The sequence below is a fragment of the Chamaea fasciata genome, unplaced genomic scaffold, assembly GCF_029207755.1.
Source record: "Chamaea fasciata isolate MVZ Bird 193981 ecotype frontalis unplaced genomic scaffold, bChaFas1.0.hap1 SCAF_7, whole genome shotgun sequence".
NCBI classification, from domain to species: domain Eukaryota; kingdom Metazoa; phylum Chordata; class Aves; order Passeriformes; family Sylviidae; genus Chamaea; species Chamaea fasciata.
The window spans coordinates 7069189-7086210 of NW_027094092.1; the positions used below are offsets into that span (position 1 = coordinate 7069189).

The window sequence follows — 17022 nt, forward strand, 5'->3', positions numbered from 1 at the left end:
TCCAGGGCAGCCAGAGGTCACCAGCGCCCTGGCAGTGCTGCTGGGTGATCCCAGCCCCCGAGGGCTGCAGCTGTCCCTGCTCAGGGATGCGCCACTGTCACCAGCTGTGGTGGCACACTACAGACACCAGAGGCTTCCAAACCACAGGCTGGCATAGGCTGTGCTGTACAAAACCTGTGTTTAATTAAAATCAGCCTCCTAGAAAAGAAAAGCTGTCTTTACCTAGTAAAGAACTGTTTCCTTAGGATCTGCCAGGAAAAGGAGCTGTGAAATCTGCAGGTAAACACAACACCGCTGTGCATCAGCTGCAGGGAGGTCTCTGTTCCAAACTCCCACAGCAAAAAGCCAGAATATCAAGGCAATGCACCAGGGCACCCAGGATTGGGACTGGGAGACTCTGTGGCAAAGGTTTGCCCTGGGTTTGAAGCCTCTGGAGTCTGACAGCAAGTCCCAGCTCCAGACTAGCACAGTTATTGCCAAGCTGCACTGGGAATTCAGTGCTTGGCTGCTCAGCTGGCCCCTGAGGTCAAAGAGAGGATCACACAACCAGCTTTTGGTACAATAGTGCTGATTTCTGGCAACCTGAACACAAAACTTTCCACCAAAGCCAAGGGTCAGCTCTAGGACAGCACGGAGACAGAGTGAGTGTGCAAGGATCAGCCAGCCCCACATACAAAGTACATAAAAGCCCCCCCAAGCTCCAAAGGACCACCAGAACCAGCAGCTGCAGAGATCAAGGTGTGCTGTCAGTGCTAAGGCAGAGTCACATTTCTGTCTTTTGTCCAAACTCTCGTTTAATAAACCACAGAACCATTAGGATGCAGAATTTTACAGACTGATCTGCCCTCTTGGAATGGGAATGCTGTAGCTGCTCCAATGCCTTCATAACATCCCAGAGCATTCCAGTTCCTCACTCACACTCTGCAGTCACACTTCGTATAAAAGTCTTCACACAAACACTTGAACACTGCTCTTCCCACAATACAAACACTTGAAAAATGCCTCGAAGGAATTTTCTTCCCTCCAAAGGAGCCTCTTGGATTAGAGGAGAATAGGACTTCCTAAGTATAGACCCAGCACTTGTTCATTCAAGGCCATTGATTGAAGTCATTTCTTCCTCTTCTGCTTTAGATCTTTAGTCTTCTTAAATTTCTTCTGTTGCTTTGGTCCTCGTGCTGTTTCTAGTTTTCTTTTCTTTTCACTGGAAAACATGTAAAAAACATCTGTTAAAAATACACTGGATTGCCATCCAGCAGGGAACTTTTTGTTGTAAAATGGGAGTGAGGGAGAAAATTTAAACTTGGTGCTAGAAAAAGCACAAACAAGAGCCTGACTTAGATTTTCTAGGGTCCTGAGATTCTCTAATGCGGAAGACCTTGATTTTTAGCTCTTGTCTTTGCTTTTCAAAACTTTATCTGTCCTAAATGGGACATCTGGAATTTAGAGTACCTAGAAGAGAAACTACCACTGACAGTTTTAAGCATTCCAATTTGTCCCTGCACTGGGTTCTGACTCAGGCAAATACAACAGAATTCCAAGCTCTGATCTTTATAATCAACTGCTAAGACTCTCTTCTTCCTGGAAGGCTTTTGGAAACTTACAGCTTGGAAAAATCCATGAAAGGGTGGAATAGAAATCACATAATTACTTGAGCTGTCAGGCACCCCAGGAAGGGGAAATAAGTGAGCAGGAAAGTCTCAGCTGTAAATCCCCAAGGAAAAACATGAGAAGATTACACGCTGGGCAAGGCAGAAGAAAGAAGATGGATGAAAATTAAGGAATTGCAGAAACACAGATGTTTTCCAGGCTCACATTTCTCACATTTGAAAGAATTCTTCTTCCCTGAATTTGCATTTTCTCCAGGGGCTCCCACCCAGTGTTAGATCCCAAAGCAAACGGGGCAGTCAGGTGGAATGAGTGACCCAAGGGAGGAACAGTCCCAGCTCCTGTGTGGGATCAGGATCAGATCATTGGCAATAAAGTCAGAATGACACAAGTTAATGAGGAGAGGACTGTCCTTAGAGCAGCACAGAAACATTGGGTAGTAGAGCTTGCAGCTGCTCACACCCCAATTCCCCCAGGAAAACTGAGGATCTATCCAGGACACTGAGTTCACCTAACCTGAATTTAACCCTTAGGCTTCACTCTTTTGGAAAACATTTTAACAAAGCCAGCAGGAAGGACCAGAGAGACCCCTCTGGAATATTTGAACTTCCTTTACCTTTTCAAGCTGACGACAGAAGCGTTCTGTCCTGCTTTGCTCAGCACCTCGTTCCACTCCTCATCATCCCCCCGGATAATGTACCTAGGTGGGAAAGGAGAGGGACAAGTCAAATCAAATTGTTAGCACAAAAGGAAAAAAAAAAACAACCCATTAAAAAAAAAGGTGTTTCTGCTGTCAGGAACACGCTGCTCTGCAAACAAAGCCACCGTGCCAGCACCCAACCCAAGCGGATTTGGGAAACACACACAAAGTTAGGCTGGCAAAGCTGGCACGGGACAGTTTTTCTAAATCAGTCTGGGAAGAAATGAAGAGCTGCAGCTTGTTTTTGGAAAGAGAAATAAAGACAATCATTGTCACTCAAATAAGCTCATGTCCTGTGGCCCTTGTCTGGGCGTTCAGACACCCTGGAAATTACACCCAGATTTCAAGAGGCAAAGCAATTGTGTAGCAAAATGGAGTGACTGCTCCCCATCTAAAGTTCTTGGAGATTTGGAATAGATGAGGCTTTGTCCACAAAGCCTCACAATGCTGGACAAAGCCTCACAAGTTTTCTATAACCTGCATTGAAAAGTATTCAAAATAGACTTTTGTCTCTATCTCCTCATGGAGGAGAACAAAAATCTATTTCTGACTGAGAAAAAAAAAAAAAAAGAAAAAGACACACAGTCCAAAATGACAAAAAGGTATGTAGTACCATCAATGCCACAAAACGGAATTAATTTGAGAACATTCTAGTTGTATTATTTTCCTTATGACTTGCAAGTCACTTCAAATCACATCCATCCTTGTCCTTTCTGCAAACACGACAACCAAAGATTCAAAGAAGCTTTTATTCCTTCTGCCAGATTGAACAGAGATCAATTTAGAGCCAAGCCAGACAACTTTCCTGGGACATCAGCACAGTGAACAGTGTTTTCAGACAGAAAGTGGGAGGGGAGAGAGAAGAGAGAGAATCAGTAGCATCTGTAACTCCTGTTGGTCCAGAAAGACAGAAATCTGCTGACACTTAAGTGAAAGCTCTGGTTGGTTGCTCTTTTTGTGTTGATTTGCGTTTTTTTTTTTTATGTTTTACACACTGCTGACAATACACACTAGTTCTCATTTACTGATGGTAAAGACCCAGCATTCCACCCAGGGGAAAAACTGGACTGGAGACCCAGGCAGACGAATTCTTACTGTGTAAGGTCCATTTCCTTCAGTTTCATCACTTCTTGCTTGTGCTTTTCTTGGAATTCCTTTGCAGCCTCCTCCTGAAACAGGACAGCACCAGATGCATTAGGGCCTGAGGGCAACAATGACTTTGTAATGGGAGGAAAATGCCTTTTCCCACAAATACATCCCCTAAAACAAATCCCAGCTGGTCCTGAATAGCTTCTCTCTTTTATCTAATTGCATTTTTACGTTATTTGTACACACAGACTTGTAATTTTCTGTGAAACCCCCTATTGCAGCTTTAAGACACAACTCCAGGTGCACATAATGCAAACCTGTCATGTTTTAACTCCCTTACAGTGCCAGACATGGTGTGGAACCCTTTCCATCTAAGAAAATGTAATGTTTCTGCCCTCAAGGGAACTCCCTGAAGTGTTTACCTATGAACCAGGAATGAAAGTTTGTAATTACCAAATCATCATTTAAAGATTTCAGCGTTGGCTCCATCACAACATCCTTTGTTGCTGCCATCTGCTCCTCCACAGCTTTTTCCTGGACTGTGTTGAACAGCTGAAAATGAAATAACCCAGCACATGTAAGACTTGGTTTTTAAAACACCCTTTATCACCTCTACAATGAACTCCTAATGCCAGACTTCAGGAGCTTTGCTGTCCTGAACCTCAGAGAGAAAGAAAACCAGGAACCAGATCTAAAACTTTCCATTTCACTGGATTTCAAGTCTACCTCTAGATAACACTGGAAATTTTTTTTTTTTTCCAAGGAAAGCTGAGATGCCACCAGTGCTCTGAACAATGGCTCAGGCAACATGGTTCGTCTGCTCAGCATTCTGGTCAGGACATTTCAACATGGAAAACCCTAAGATAAGCACTCTTATCAGGAAAATCACTACACAGAATCATGCAGTGATTTGGGTTGGAAGGGACCTCAAAAGTCATCCAGTTCCAAACTCCTTGCCATGAGCATTTAAATCACTGCCACACATTTTCCAGCTGGGATTTTCCACCCCTTGCCAAGAAGTTTATGGTCAGTAATTTGGGATACTTTAAGGGTGCCCAGCTCTGATCCAGCTCTCTCTTAGCACCATATTTTCTGTTAATACTGGAATTATGGTCCCCCCACACAACCAAGGCTTGTCCTGCTGCTCCCACCTGCACTACTTTGCGGATGATCCTGTTGAAGAGTCCCATCAGTTGACTGCTGGGCAGTTCCAGCTCCTTTTCCAGCTGGTCCAGAGATTTATGCTGCAGGCCAATCCCTAGGAAAAGGGCCTGAGGAGAAGACACGTGTTTCAGTCACAGAGCAAACACAGACACATATTCCCCACTGCCCTCCGTGTTTTCCCCAAAGCCCTGCTCCACCCTGTGCGCACACACCGACTGTGCAGCAGAGAGGGAGATTTCTCCCATCTGGCTGAGGAAGAACATCCTGGCAATGGTGGGAACCATGTCCATGATGAGGTGATAGTCCACCATGTTGCGGGAGTACATCTCCAGCCTCTTCAGGTCGTACGGGATGAACGCCGACTCCAGCTCGGCACGGCTGATGGCTGGCGGGTCAAGGACAACACAGCAAGGTCAGGGATGTTCTCCAGAGCTGCCCAGGATCTCAGTGATTAGCATTTACTCAGGTATTTTTCCTTTGCCTTTAACAACTCACATTGGTTTTGCTGTGAAAGAGGTTCGTCCCCTTGCTGCAGTGGAAAAACCCTCTAACCAACACTGACACTAAAACCCCACAATTCACAGGTGCCAACTTCTCCCCAGAGGACCCTCCCCTGTTGAACATCTTGGGAAAACATCAAATTGCAGATGCCAGGCTCCAGCCACGCTCTGTCATGCACTTACAGCTGTCCCAGTCAGGGTACTCACGTGCTTGGGGCTGCTGTTTGATATTTTTGTTCTGTAGGATATTCAGTGCCAAGGAGGGAGAGAAGGTGCTGAACTGGTAGGAAAGCAGGGAAAGGAAGCGCCTCCTAAAATCTACAGGGCAAGAGGACAAAATAAATTACCCCAGTGGACCTCTAGAATAATAAAACAGCCCAGGGGGTTCTTGCGGAGTCTGCAGGATCAGAGTTACCTTTCCAGAAGGCAGTGAGCCAAGGTTCCTGCTCAGAGTCCTCTTCATTGAGCATCTTCAGCATGATGCAGGAATGCTCCCCTGTCAGGTCATTCTGATAAATAAGATATAAATCTGTGATTCTGTGATGGATTTCCCATCACCTCCATGAACCTTTTCCATCCTGTGCTCAGCTGAGTAAGGAAAATATCTTCTAAATCAACAACAAATGCATCAACTCCTACTGGCCACCTCCACCGAATGGAAAACCTATGAACTTCTAGAATTTGGTAAATCTTAGCTATTTTACCAATAACTACATTAATAGCCCTCAACAGCTCTAAACTTTTATGTTTTTTATTTTTACTTGGAGGCTCACATTCACAACCCTAAAACTCTACTCCTTAACTATAGGCCCAAAGAACAAAAATGAACATAATCCAAGCCCTAAAAGCAGCCTCAGCAAACCTTCCTGCCCCAAACCCCTTCTCACAGGAACTACTGGAATATGTGCCCAGGGATTTCAGCAGGGCTGGATTTTCACTCTGGAGCAGTGTGGTACTTACAGGGGTCTGCCTCAGATAAACTGGCACAAATCCAGCACGCTTCCAAAACCTGGGAAAAAGAGGGAACACACTGAGAATTATGGAGCTGTTGACCAGACAGTAATAAATTGTGGTTAAATGCAATTTATCTGCTGTGCAAGGATAGCCGGTGAGAAAGCAGGAACAGCACCCATCTGACTGAGGGTCCAGCTCAGGGGAGTGAAAAATTATGACTGTGACGCCAAAAAATGCACAAACTTTCAAGGTGCTGTGAGAGGCATTTACATCAGCCAGGAAAACCACCACCAGCTCTGAAGTCAGCAGCACCTCGAGTTTCTACAGGTCACAGGGATTAGAACTGAACCACTCCCTACGTATCACAGTCTGTTCTTACTTCTACACCTTGGAAAAATTGGGCATGTAAAGCTCATTATCTGTTTAAGAATGGCAAGATGCAACTGGGTAATAGAATAATGTCCTACTTGAGCAGTCTGGGTGTCAGGCCATAAGACACCCCGAGATAGTCCAGGTGCTCAGCTTGTCTCTCACTCAGTTTGAGCAGCAAAGGAGGCAAATCTTTCCGAGGTGTCACAACCTCTTCTAATAAACCAACAGTCTGGAAAAGAAAGTGGGAATGGGTTAGCAGCAATCCCCAGAGAAAGCTGCAAATCAAAGCTCTTCTTCTGTATGAAAATCCAATCTCAGTATTTCGTCCCTACAGAATGGAGACTTACAGGGGAAATTGTGCAGCTTAGCATGACAGAAAATTTAATAATTCACCATACCTCACTGCTCACAGTTGTGATTTCTTTCGGCTTTTGAACGGTTTCTTCTTCCAAACACGGGAATTTGCCTTCGTAGTACATCTGCAGCAAAGTCAGAGCTCTGCTGCCATAGCCCATCTGTGAAGAGGCAACAACAAACTGTGAGCGAAACGAGGTCTCTGATTTTTAGTACAGGGCAACAACGTTCTCCCCTTAAAACCCATTAACAATCAGCAGTGCTGATCAGACATCACTCAGGCACTGCAAAAATGCTCTTTTCGGCCACGGGGCAGCTCCAGGGAGAGGGGCAGTACAGAACCAGGGTGTCTGAGATCAGCATCAGCCCTGGTACTTCAGGGCAGTGTGATGATTCTTGGGGCTTAACTCTGGCACTCAGAAAATGCCAAACACTTGGTAAATGCCACAGAGAATATCCCTGGATCTAGATTGTGGACGGCAGCTCGAGATGCTCCCATGCTGCCTAGGAATGACAGGAGCACTGGTTTGGTGCCCTGAGCTTCAAATGCTAAAAACTGGAGGAAGTGCAGTGTTTTCCCTGTTCCTGAGATCTGCCCAGAGAGGCATTTCCATGGCACCACCACCACAGCTGGGTCCCAGGTCCTTCATTTACCCCCTGGTAATCCGGGTGAACCGCGATGCGAACGACGCGCCCGCCGGAGAGGCCCCCGAAATCCGGATCCTGGAACTGCACAAGGGACAAAAAGCCCATTTAGAGGACACAGCTGGGGCACTCTGGAAACAAGAAATACATGAAACACACCTGGGTGCGAGTGCATGGCCAAGTCACCCACCTGCTCTGAAATGGTCCAGGGAATGAGATCACCAGAGGCTTTCTTTCCCCTGGAGAGGCTGTTCATGATGGACTGGCGGGAGATCTCTCCCTCCATGCACACCTGCCAGGAAAAGACACAGAGCCATGAACACACACAAAAGGCTTTCTCCTACTCAACCATACCAGGATCAAAACCGACACTCGAGTCATTCTCTCACCTGAACCACAGCCAGGACTTCTGGTAACGAATTCTGGGTGGGTGGAACAGGCGGCAAAAGGCAAAAGAGATGATGGGCAGGGGCATCAGAGAGCATCTGGAGGTCATTGGGGGAGTTCTGGAGGGTGAAGACATCAGGAAGATGAACAAGTGTCCAGAGAATCACAGAACACTCTGAGCTGGAAGGGCCCCATCAGGATGCAGTCCGGGCCCTGCCCCTGCACAGGACAACCCCAAGAATGCCACAAACGTGCCTGAGAGTGTCACCCAAATGGTTATTCCATGAGGAGAGCTTCAAAGTCCAGCTGATTTCTAAACAATCCCTCCATTTTCCAAATTTAGAGCTATTAAAGAATTTGGAACTCGTAGAATGCTGAGGGATGGAGGAGCTCCCAGGCCAGCTCATGGCTGTCACACCCTCAGACAGCATCTGTTTTCCTCAAGGGAAACCTTGTGCTCTAATATGTATGAACCTGAACTTCCCATTTCCATACAGCTCCTTACCTCCTAATCCTTTTTTTTTTTTTTTTCAGCCTCCCATTTTTAGAACTCAGTAGTTCAGCACTTCTGGACTTCCCCGCTCACATTTACAGATCACCCCTGGTCTTGAAACCTTGAGACAAATTATTCCTCTTTTCAGTCTCATAATGGTGCTGCTCTTGATGAACTTGAGGCCACCAGAACATGGTAAAGAGAACTGCAAACGAGGTTCAGCACCGATAAAATCCTGACAAGCTTAGAGGCTCATTTCGAATATTAGTCTCCACATTTTCTCAAGGCAAAAATATTCCAGATTATCTGGAAATCCAGCATGTACAGCCAGGACCGAGGCAGAGATCTCAGAGAAAGGGGAATACAGCTCTGTACACGACAAGAAGCAACAGAAGCTGTTGAGAAATCTCAGTCAGGCTGTCAGAACAAGCACTGCTGTCCCCAGAAAATTCCACACTGAAATGGGGAATGAAATGGGATGGAAGAAGCCCAAGCCCTACCTTGTAGTGTGAAGCTACATAGAGGGCCATGAGCCTCTGCAGGAAAACTTCTGATGCTCTGTGGTAACAAAAGAGTGTGTCTCTATTCACATAGTATCTAAACACAGGGATTAAGGAAAAAAAACCCTTGGAAACAAGGAAAAAGCTTCCTGTTGGTTTATTTTTGATATCTGGGCCACAAGCTGGCTTGTCCTCTTAGACTCCACAGCTTAACCTACAAGAATAAATGATGTTGGGCGGTGTTTGCAGCTTTCACATCCTTTTTCTATAAAGATAAACTTTTTAGAATTCCAACAAGGGCTTCCCTTCATGCAACCCTCCCTCCACGTTGTTTCTGCAGCAAAACTGGGGTTTGGTGATGTCCAGGCAACACACACCAGTGCAATGAGAGCTTAACTCCAGCAGTGAGGTCTCAGGGAAAAGGTTGTGTGCTGAGCTCAACCCATCAGCTACAGAACCAACCACCAACCAGGCTGAGAAACATTCAGCAAGGATACAGGTCACAGGTGTCAGGCAGAGGGCAGCCAGAGATGATCCTGGTGATGTTGAGGCAGTCCAAGCACAGGAGATCATTCAGCCACTTCTCCACAGGGTCCCCAGGGGCGTATCTGATGGACTCGTGCAGGGACACCTCGTGCAACGTGCGAGCTGCAAGGGTTGCAAAGGACATTCAGTGCTGGAAAGCACAGCCACACAAGCATCCCTGTGCTCTGAAGGGCTCCCAGCTTAGAAAACTGTCACTTGTCACCTCTTAAAAGCCTTTCATCTGAGACTTGTGAGGGAAAACCAGCAGAGTTCTGTCATTTCCCCACCCGAGCCCTTTCCCAGAGCTGCAAAGCACGTGGATGTGTGGGACAGCCCTGGGATGCGGCTGACAGCAGCCCCAGGCACGGGGACAGCCAGCCCAGAGGTGCTATACCTGAGGTGAGCTTGGCAGTGGCTGTGGATTTGTTCTCTGCTGTCAGGGTCACCTGGCTCTGGGCACTCTGCTGGCGGAGCTGCTGGATGAGCTTCAGGGACAGCGACCGGCCCGTGCCCTCGTACCTGGGAGCCAGGACACAGAGAGGCTGCAGCGAGGAACCAGGCAGCCACCCAGAGCTCTGGGGAGGCCCCAGCACAGAGTGGCTGCTCCAGCCTTACCCATTGATGGTGGACGCCATGAACACCAGGTAGGGGCCCAGCAGGTTCTTCACCAGGGGCAGAGGAATGGCAGCGGCCTCATCGATCACCACGAGCTCGGCCTGGCCCAGCTTCACAGAATCAGCAGGGTGTATGTACTGCAAAGGAGAGTTTGGACACTGTCACTGCCAGCAGCAGCCTGCCTGCCATCAGGGAGATGTCAGAATTCACAGAGCTGGAGCCCTGGAAAGCTCTTTGCTGCCCCTGTTCTCAAACACCAAGCCGGAGACTGAGATGAGGGAAAACAGAAAGTTGGGAGAGGGTTTATGTTGCCCTAACAAGGACTGGTTCACACATCTTGTTTAGCACAATTCCACAGGAATTAATCTGCAGAGGTGAGGAAAAGAAAGGAAATCTCATCACTAAAAGCACTTCCTGCACTGCTCCTTTCACCTTCCTTTGCTTTTGTTTTGGGAGAAGCCCACGAGGGAGCTTTGTAATCTACAAGTTATCCCCTGAAAGAGAGAAGGTTTGTTGAGGAAGTCATTCCCTAAAGATTTGCTTTTCAGCACAACCCACCAGGACAGTTACACATCACGCAGAATGAACGTGCTTAAAATCAAAACAACTTCCAAACACTGGCAAAAACAACAGCCAGGAACAAAACCTGGAAAGGCAAGAATGCCAGTTACCTGGATGGTCTGCCTGTGCTCCTTGAACACATTCACTCTGACCACTGCCTTGTTGAACTCCGGATTTAAGGACTGAACAATCTCATAGTCCAGGTGTTCCTAGAAAATATCATTTTTTTTAAACAATATAAAAAGCCACGATCTAAGAAAAAAAATCATTTACCATTATCATCAAAATAAGCTCAGACACTGTTATTTCACATTCTAATCAAAAATTCTTATAAAAGCTTCAAAGGCCTGAGAACTGGGAAATTATTTACTGATGTTAAAATCTGCTTCATTAAGAAACTGCTGGTTTACCCTGCTTAAAAACAGAGAAAGAAACATAACTCGACCATGATCCCTTTTCTTGCAGAACATGGTGAAAAAAGGCTGGTAGCAAATACATGTAGTCAAAAGCACAGATGAGGTGTGAAACCTCCTGGGCAGAAATGTTTGGAAAGGATTGTGAAATAGTCTGCTCCCCTCACCTGATACTGCAGTGCATCAAAGCCTTTAAATATGAACTCAAAGAGAGTGTGAAGGTTGTCAGGGCTGGGAGATGTGACAAAGATATTGGAGTAACTGCAGAGAAAAAAAACAAAACAAAACAAGAGCTGAACAGTTTTTCTAACAAATTTTACCACATAAGTACTACATAGGATGGGTTTTTAGTAGGAGGGGTTGGCTTTACCTAATAACCAAAACACAGCAGATTTCTGTAGACACTTATCTCGATTTATGTGTGATTATTTTGTGTTTTAAGAAAGCTTTGACCAACAATGTATGCAGCAATCAAAAGATACAAGACTGAAAGTGAGGGATTTAGGATTGGAAATTACAAATATATTCAGATATATTCATGTTGGTTTTGTTGGGTTTTTCTTTGAAACTCAGGGATGCAGGTAAGGCCTGGGGGATTGGAGAGGGGGGCATCACTCACCCAAAAGCTACTGCTCCAGCAATAGCCAGCCCCAAAGCAGCAGATTTCCCTCGTCCCCTGGCTGCTGTCAGTGCCACAGTGCTCCTCAGGGTCTTCTCAGAAATGGCCTCAATGAACTTCAGAACCGCTTTTGCCTGAGGATTAGGAAACACCCCCAGAAAAGAGCATTTGAGTTTCTCCGTGACCTGCCCCACCCAGAGCAGCCCAGCTTTGTTCAGCACTCCCACCTGATCCAGGGTTTTGCAGCCATCCACCAGCACTCCCACGGGCTGCGTGTCCTGGAGGCTCTCCTTCAGCTCCCTCAGCTCCAGGTCCTGGGGCTGCAGGCTCTCCTCCTGAGGACACACAACAGGATGAGCCAAGGACATTCCAGCACCTTCCCACCTTTGTGGTGGCTTCTGACACCTCTGCTCAGGCAGAGAAAGGGAGCTGGAAGGAAAAGTTACCACAAGAAGAAGGTATACACCCCAAACCCATGAGAATTTGTATGGACAGACATGGATTTAACACTCAAATTTCCAGGCATCTTCAGGAGAATGGTCACAAAGAGCTTCCCCCAGTCCTGACTTTCCCAGGCTTGGACGGGAAAAAAGGGAAGGATTTTGCAGTACATAATAATTAGAGAATAGCATTGCTAGAAAAAAAACAGATCATAAAAAAAGTGCTCTGAATAATTTAATTCCTTTTTCAGTCTTTGGAAATTCATGATCTTTGTTACATCTGTCACACAAAGTGTCCGTGCAGAGGGGAGAACTACTGCAGTACCAATACCAAAATGACATCAAGAGTTTCAGAGTCAAACAATAAACTTGGACACAAACATCATCAGTTTTAGATGGGAATGAAAGCTGATTTTCCTGGTTGTCACTTAAAATTCCAAAGGCACCAGCCTCTCCAGCCAGCAGACAAGCTTTTTGTGCTGCTGTCAGTGTTGTTCTAATGGTAAAAGGATGGGTTGGTTTTTTTTTTAAAATCAGTGCCTTATTAGAATGTTTTTACCATCACTGACAGAAGATGTGCGGGTTATTTCTTAGGACACATAGCACAGTTCAAATGCTTCAAGATTTCTGTTGAAAACTGGAGCCATTTTACTGCAGTCTACAACTGGAAGCCATAAAAAGGATACATTTCTAACAGTGCAAATATGTGTCAGGACTATCATCAGGGAATTTCTCCTGGAATGTGACAGTTGTAACTCAGAGATTGAAACAACTGCCACAGCTTCCAGCTGTGTCCTGAGCCTGCAATATACTTATTTCCAAAGTGCTCTCCCACTCTCCAACTGCCATAAAAAGTATTTTTATTTGTCTTGTCCCATCTGTCCATCAGCTCGAAATCCCTCCATGCAACCACAATCAAGCTCTGCCTCACTGGGCTGAGCAGCAGTACAAGAAAATTAATAAATATGGGCAAGCACAAAAAGAGATGGGACAGAAAAACTAAAAAAAAAAAAAAAAAAAAAGTGGAGTACAGAAAAAACTGTTCCCCAGGTTTCACCCACATCATTTTTGCAGAATGTTCTGCTTCCTCTCTGCAATGCCATTCTTTGATATAAATCAGGGGGAAAAAAAAAAGAAATTTAAAAAAATATATATAAAAAATAATAAATAATTAGTAAAAATTTAAAAACCAAAATTTTAAAATAAATAAATATTTAGATAAAAATAAATAAAAATTAATAAATAAATATAACAATAAAAAATAAAATAAAATAAAATAAAATAATTTTTTAATTTTAAAAATAAAATAAAAATAAATTAATTTTTTAACACCCCATGGCCAACTGAGAGGGATTTCTGCCAGGGAAAAGGGCTGGGATCACTCACTGACCTGGGACTGAGGGGGGACAGGAGTGATGTTTGCAGCGTGGCTGGAGATGGGCAGGATGTTCAGCTGGTCATCGATCACCAGGCAGGTCTTGCATGAGGCCAGGGACAGGATGAATCTGAGCAGGCAGAGAAAACTCAGTAAAAACACCAGCACCGCTCCCTGGTGGCTCGTTTGAACTCTCTTCTAAACACAGAGTATTTACAGCCAGCCACAGCTGAGTAAGTTCAGCTTCCAAAAAAAGGCCGGTTCCAATGCAAACCTGTGGGATGTTCTCCCATCAGGAATACCCAAGGTTGTTCCTGGTGCTCTCCTCGGGCAGACAGCCCAGATCCTCTGCACTCTGAGCCACTCACCTCTCATTGAACCTCCCCACCACGTCCTGGTGCGCCTCCGTCCTGTATCGAGAGTGAACGTCCTGGAAGAAAAAGCAAAGGAAACAGAAAGGAAATGTCAGCCTGGACAAGGGGCACCAGGGACAGTGACATTTACATTGACCCCTTCTTTCCCACTCCTGTCTCTCCATTTCCAGCCACAGCACATCCCAGACAGGATTCTGACTTTGCTGTGAAACACCCACAACTGCAGCATTTCAGAAATGCCTGAGTGTAATAAATCCCATCACAGATGAATGAAGGAGCAGGAAAGATGATGGGAGGAAGGTAACAGCCCATAACAGAGCAAACAAATACCCACTCAGCATCACCTCAGTGTAGCTGCTGGCAGAGAACAGACACATTGTGCTGCACATACCATGGTCATAGTATAGAGCTGCTTCAGGGAGTTCATTGTTCTCAGCAGAATCACCACAATCCCACCACCTTCCACTGTCTCCACAGTTCTGGCCAGCAGGTTTGGAGTCAAGGCTTCAAAATCCTGGGCAGTAAAAAGGACTTCAGAGTTGCCCAGAGTCCAGCAGCGCAGCTGGCTCCTACTGAAAGGCACAGAAAGCCTAAAAACTTCATTCCTCAAAAGTTTAATTCATGCTGAAATTTGCACCAACCAACGCCCTGTTACAGCTCACCCCCACACAACTCGTGAGGGATAAGCAAGGCCACCAAAACTGAAGTGACAGAAGCAACAAATCCCATTCCTGCAACATTTCAACTGATTATTGTCATGCCCTTTTGGGAGCCAAGGAATTCCTCACCTGGAGGACGCACATTCCAAAGGTGTTCCCAAGGATCTTGTGGGTTTCGTTGTAGTAGCAGTAGCGGATGTTTGTGGCTGCTATGAACAGCTCAAAGGGATCATCATCCTTGATGTTCAGAGTTCCACTCTTAATCTTCTTCTGGAGCTGCCTCATCCTCTTCTTCCGGTGGCTGGGGGGGGAAAGCAAATCATACAGGAGTTTTCTTGGGAAAAGGGTTTGAGAAAAGGGGGTTCAGGCTGAGTCTGGAAGTCAGAGCTCAGTCCTAAATATGACTGAGGTTAAACAGCTGAGGACGCCAAGTTTTGAGGTTAAAAAGGTGAGGGGGAGTTTGGTCCAGGGCAGCAGAGTCAGTGTTGGAGCTACAGGAGAAAAACCAGAGGTACTTTCTGCTGGTGTCACTCTATTTATGGAGCCAAATTTCAGTCCCAGAAGACCAAACTTCCCTCAGCTCCTCCAGGAACAAGCCTGGCCTCCCCTCACATCCAAATCCCTCAGCCTGCAGCCCTGGCTGCCCAGGGAGCAGCAGACACCCGGAGGATCTCTCACCTGCTGAAGCCCAGCTCCTTCTTGTAGCACCACAGCACGGAGGGCCTGGCCTTCACCGTGGCCTTGGACAACATGTGGTGGAGGATAACGACCTGCCAAAGCACACAGCACTCACCGACAGCTCCCAGGGGAACAGCAAAAACCAAAGTGTGATTCTAAACTGAATTTTACAGCTATGTTTCTGCTGTGGAGAACAGAGGGATTCCCTGGCATGAAATGAAGCTGTGTCTGCGCCTTCTCCAGGGCTGCAGGACACTGGATTTTACCTCCTGTTCCCTTAGTTCCCTTCTCTGGTAGAACTAGCACTGATAATTCCAGGCCAAACACAGTTCCTAGTGTTTGTCTCTTACGGGTAATCCACTCATATGGATTCTCCACAGAGTGTCTCAGTGAAAACACTGAACACAGCCGGGCCTGGGAGATGCCAGAAGCCCTCAGTAAATAATGCCAGCATTCCTGGACTGCCACCTGAATGGCTCACTCTTCTCCAAGTGTTTTTTTTTTAGTAACTATCAGTTATACAGCAGTTAGAACAGAACAGCAGCAGGACCAGGGCAGTGATTGTTCCCCTCTGCTCAGCACTGGGGAGGCCACACCTCAAATCCTGGGCTCAGTTTTGGGCCCCTCACTACAAAAAGACACCGGGGGCCTGGAGCACGTCCAGGGAAAGGAATAGAGCTGGGGAAGGGTCTGAGGGAGCTGGGAAAGGGGCTCAGCCTGGAGAAAAGGAGGCTCAGGGGGTCCTTGTGGTTCTGGCACAATTCTCTGACAGGAGCGGACAGCCGGGTTTGGCTCTGCTCCCAGGAACAAGGGACAAGAGGAGAGGAAATGGCCCCAGGGGAGATTTAGGTTGGACACAAGGCAAAATCTCTCCCCTGAGCAGGCTGTCAAGGCCCCATCCCTGCAGGGATTTAAATGCCATGTAGATGTGGCACTTGGGGACGTGGGTTAGTGGCTGGTTTTGCTGGCCTGAGTGATCTGGGATCCGGAACAATTCTGTGATTCTGTGAATTGACTTATCCTAAAACATCATGGGTTTGCCGTGCTGTTCTTCCCTTCGCCACCCAAAAAACACAGGGCCAGAGGAAAAACGCATTTAGGGCTTGATTTCCTCCATACAACTTCACCGAGTAGGTTCATCTGCGAGACGACTCTGAGAGAGAAACCACCGCAGCTCAGGGCAGAACCGAGCGGAAAATACCTCCAGCTGGCCAGAAAGCTCAATATCCTTCGCCCCAGTTTAAAAACACCAAACCAAACACACAAACCCCAGGCTGTCCTGAGTTCCATTTGACGCTCACGAGCTTCCCAGACAGGAGATGTCTGAGGCAGGTCCCACACACCATTTCCAACCTCTCTGTCCCTCTGAGAGTTCTCTCCCCCTCAGGCCCCATTGCTCGCCTGGGGCTGTGAGGGTTTAACTCCTGCTGGGGGCAGACGGCAGCAAGGACTGAGGAATTACGGCAGGAATTGCGGGTGGGTCTCAGCACCCACAGCCCCCGCACCGCTCGGGGGCGGCGTTACCTGGTCCTTGCCGCGGTCGCCCACCACCACGAACAGGCTCCGCTGCCGCTCCGCCACGCCGTTCTCGATCAGGACGCGGATGCGGTTGTCCACCTTGCGGCGCTGCATGGCTGCGGCTCCCGAGACTCCTCCCGCGGCTCCGCTGCCGCTCCCGGCTCCGCTGCCGCTGCACCACGTGGGAGCCACGTGGGGCCGGGCGCGGGCGCCGCGCAGCGTGGGAGGACCCCGGGGCTGCCCGCGCCGGCCGCCTGCGTACACCCATCTATTTCTGAACACGCATTTCTGTATAAACACGCGTTTCTGCACAAACACACATTTCGCTGTAGCTCGAACTTTCAAGCAGAATAATTGAAAGTAGCTTTCCACATGGGAAAGGACTCCTGTGCCTAGGCGGCTTCCAAAAATCCCTTGTGAGACACAGTGGCCCTTACCTCCCACAGCTGTCATTTATCCGTTTACCCATCCATCTATCTATC

The 17022-nt window shown here is 47.1% G+C and overlaps 1 protein-coding gene across 1 annotated transcript; it reads right to left on the reverse strand.

Moving 5' to 3' along the window:
• Positions 1 to 768: 768 nt before the first annotated feature.
• Positions 769 to 16730, reverse strand: NAT10 (N-acetyltransferase 10). The gene is made up of 28 exons (XM_066187409.1): positions 16547 to 16730; positions 15023 to 15114; positions 14474 to 14645; positions 14077 to 14199; positions 13680 to 13741; positions 13327 to 13441; positions 11724 to 11831; positions 11497 to 11630; positions 11045 to 11138; positions 10575 to 10673; positions 9904 to 10040; positions 9683 to 9807; positions 9261 to 9411; positions 8764 to 8860; positions 7773 to 7889; positions 7574 to 7675; positions 7393 to 7467; positions 6783 to 6899; positions 6480 to 6613; positions 6019 to 6067; positions 5474 to 5567; positions 5266 to 5376; positions 4771 to 4943; positions 4546 to 4665; positions 3848 to 3946; positions 3401 to 3474; positions 2222 to 2305; positions 769 to 1201 (listed from the first exon to the last, which is right to left on the reverse strand). The coding sequence occupies exons 1-28, from the start codon at positions 16652 to 16654 to the stop codon at positions 1108 to 1110; spliced, it is 3060 nt and encodes a 1019-aa protein (XP_066043506.1). The 5' UTR covers positions 16655 to 16730; the 3' UTR covers positions 769 to 1107.
• Between the last annotated feature and the right edge of the window lie 292 nt (positions 16731 to 17022).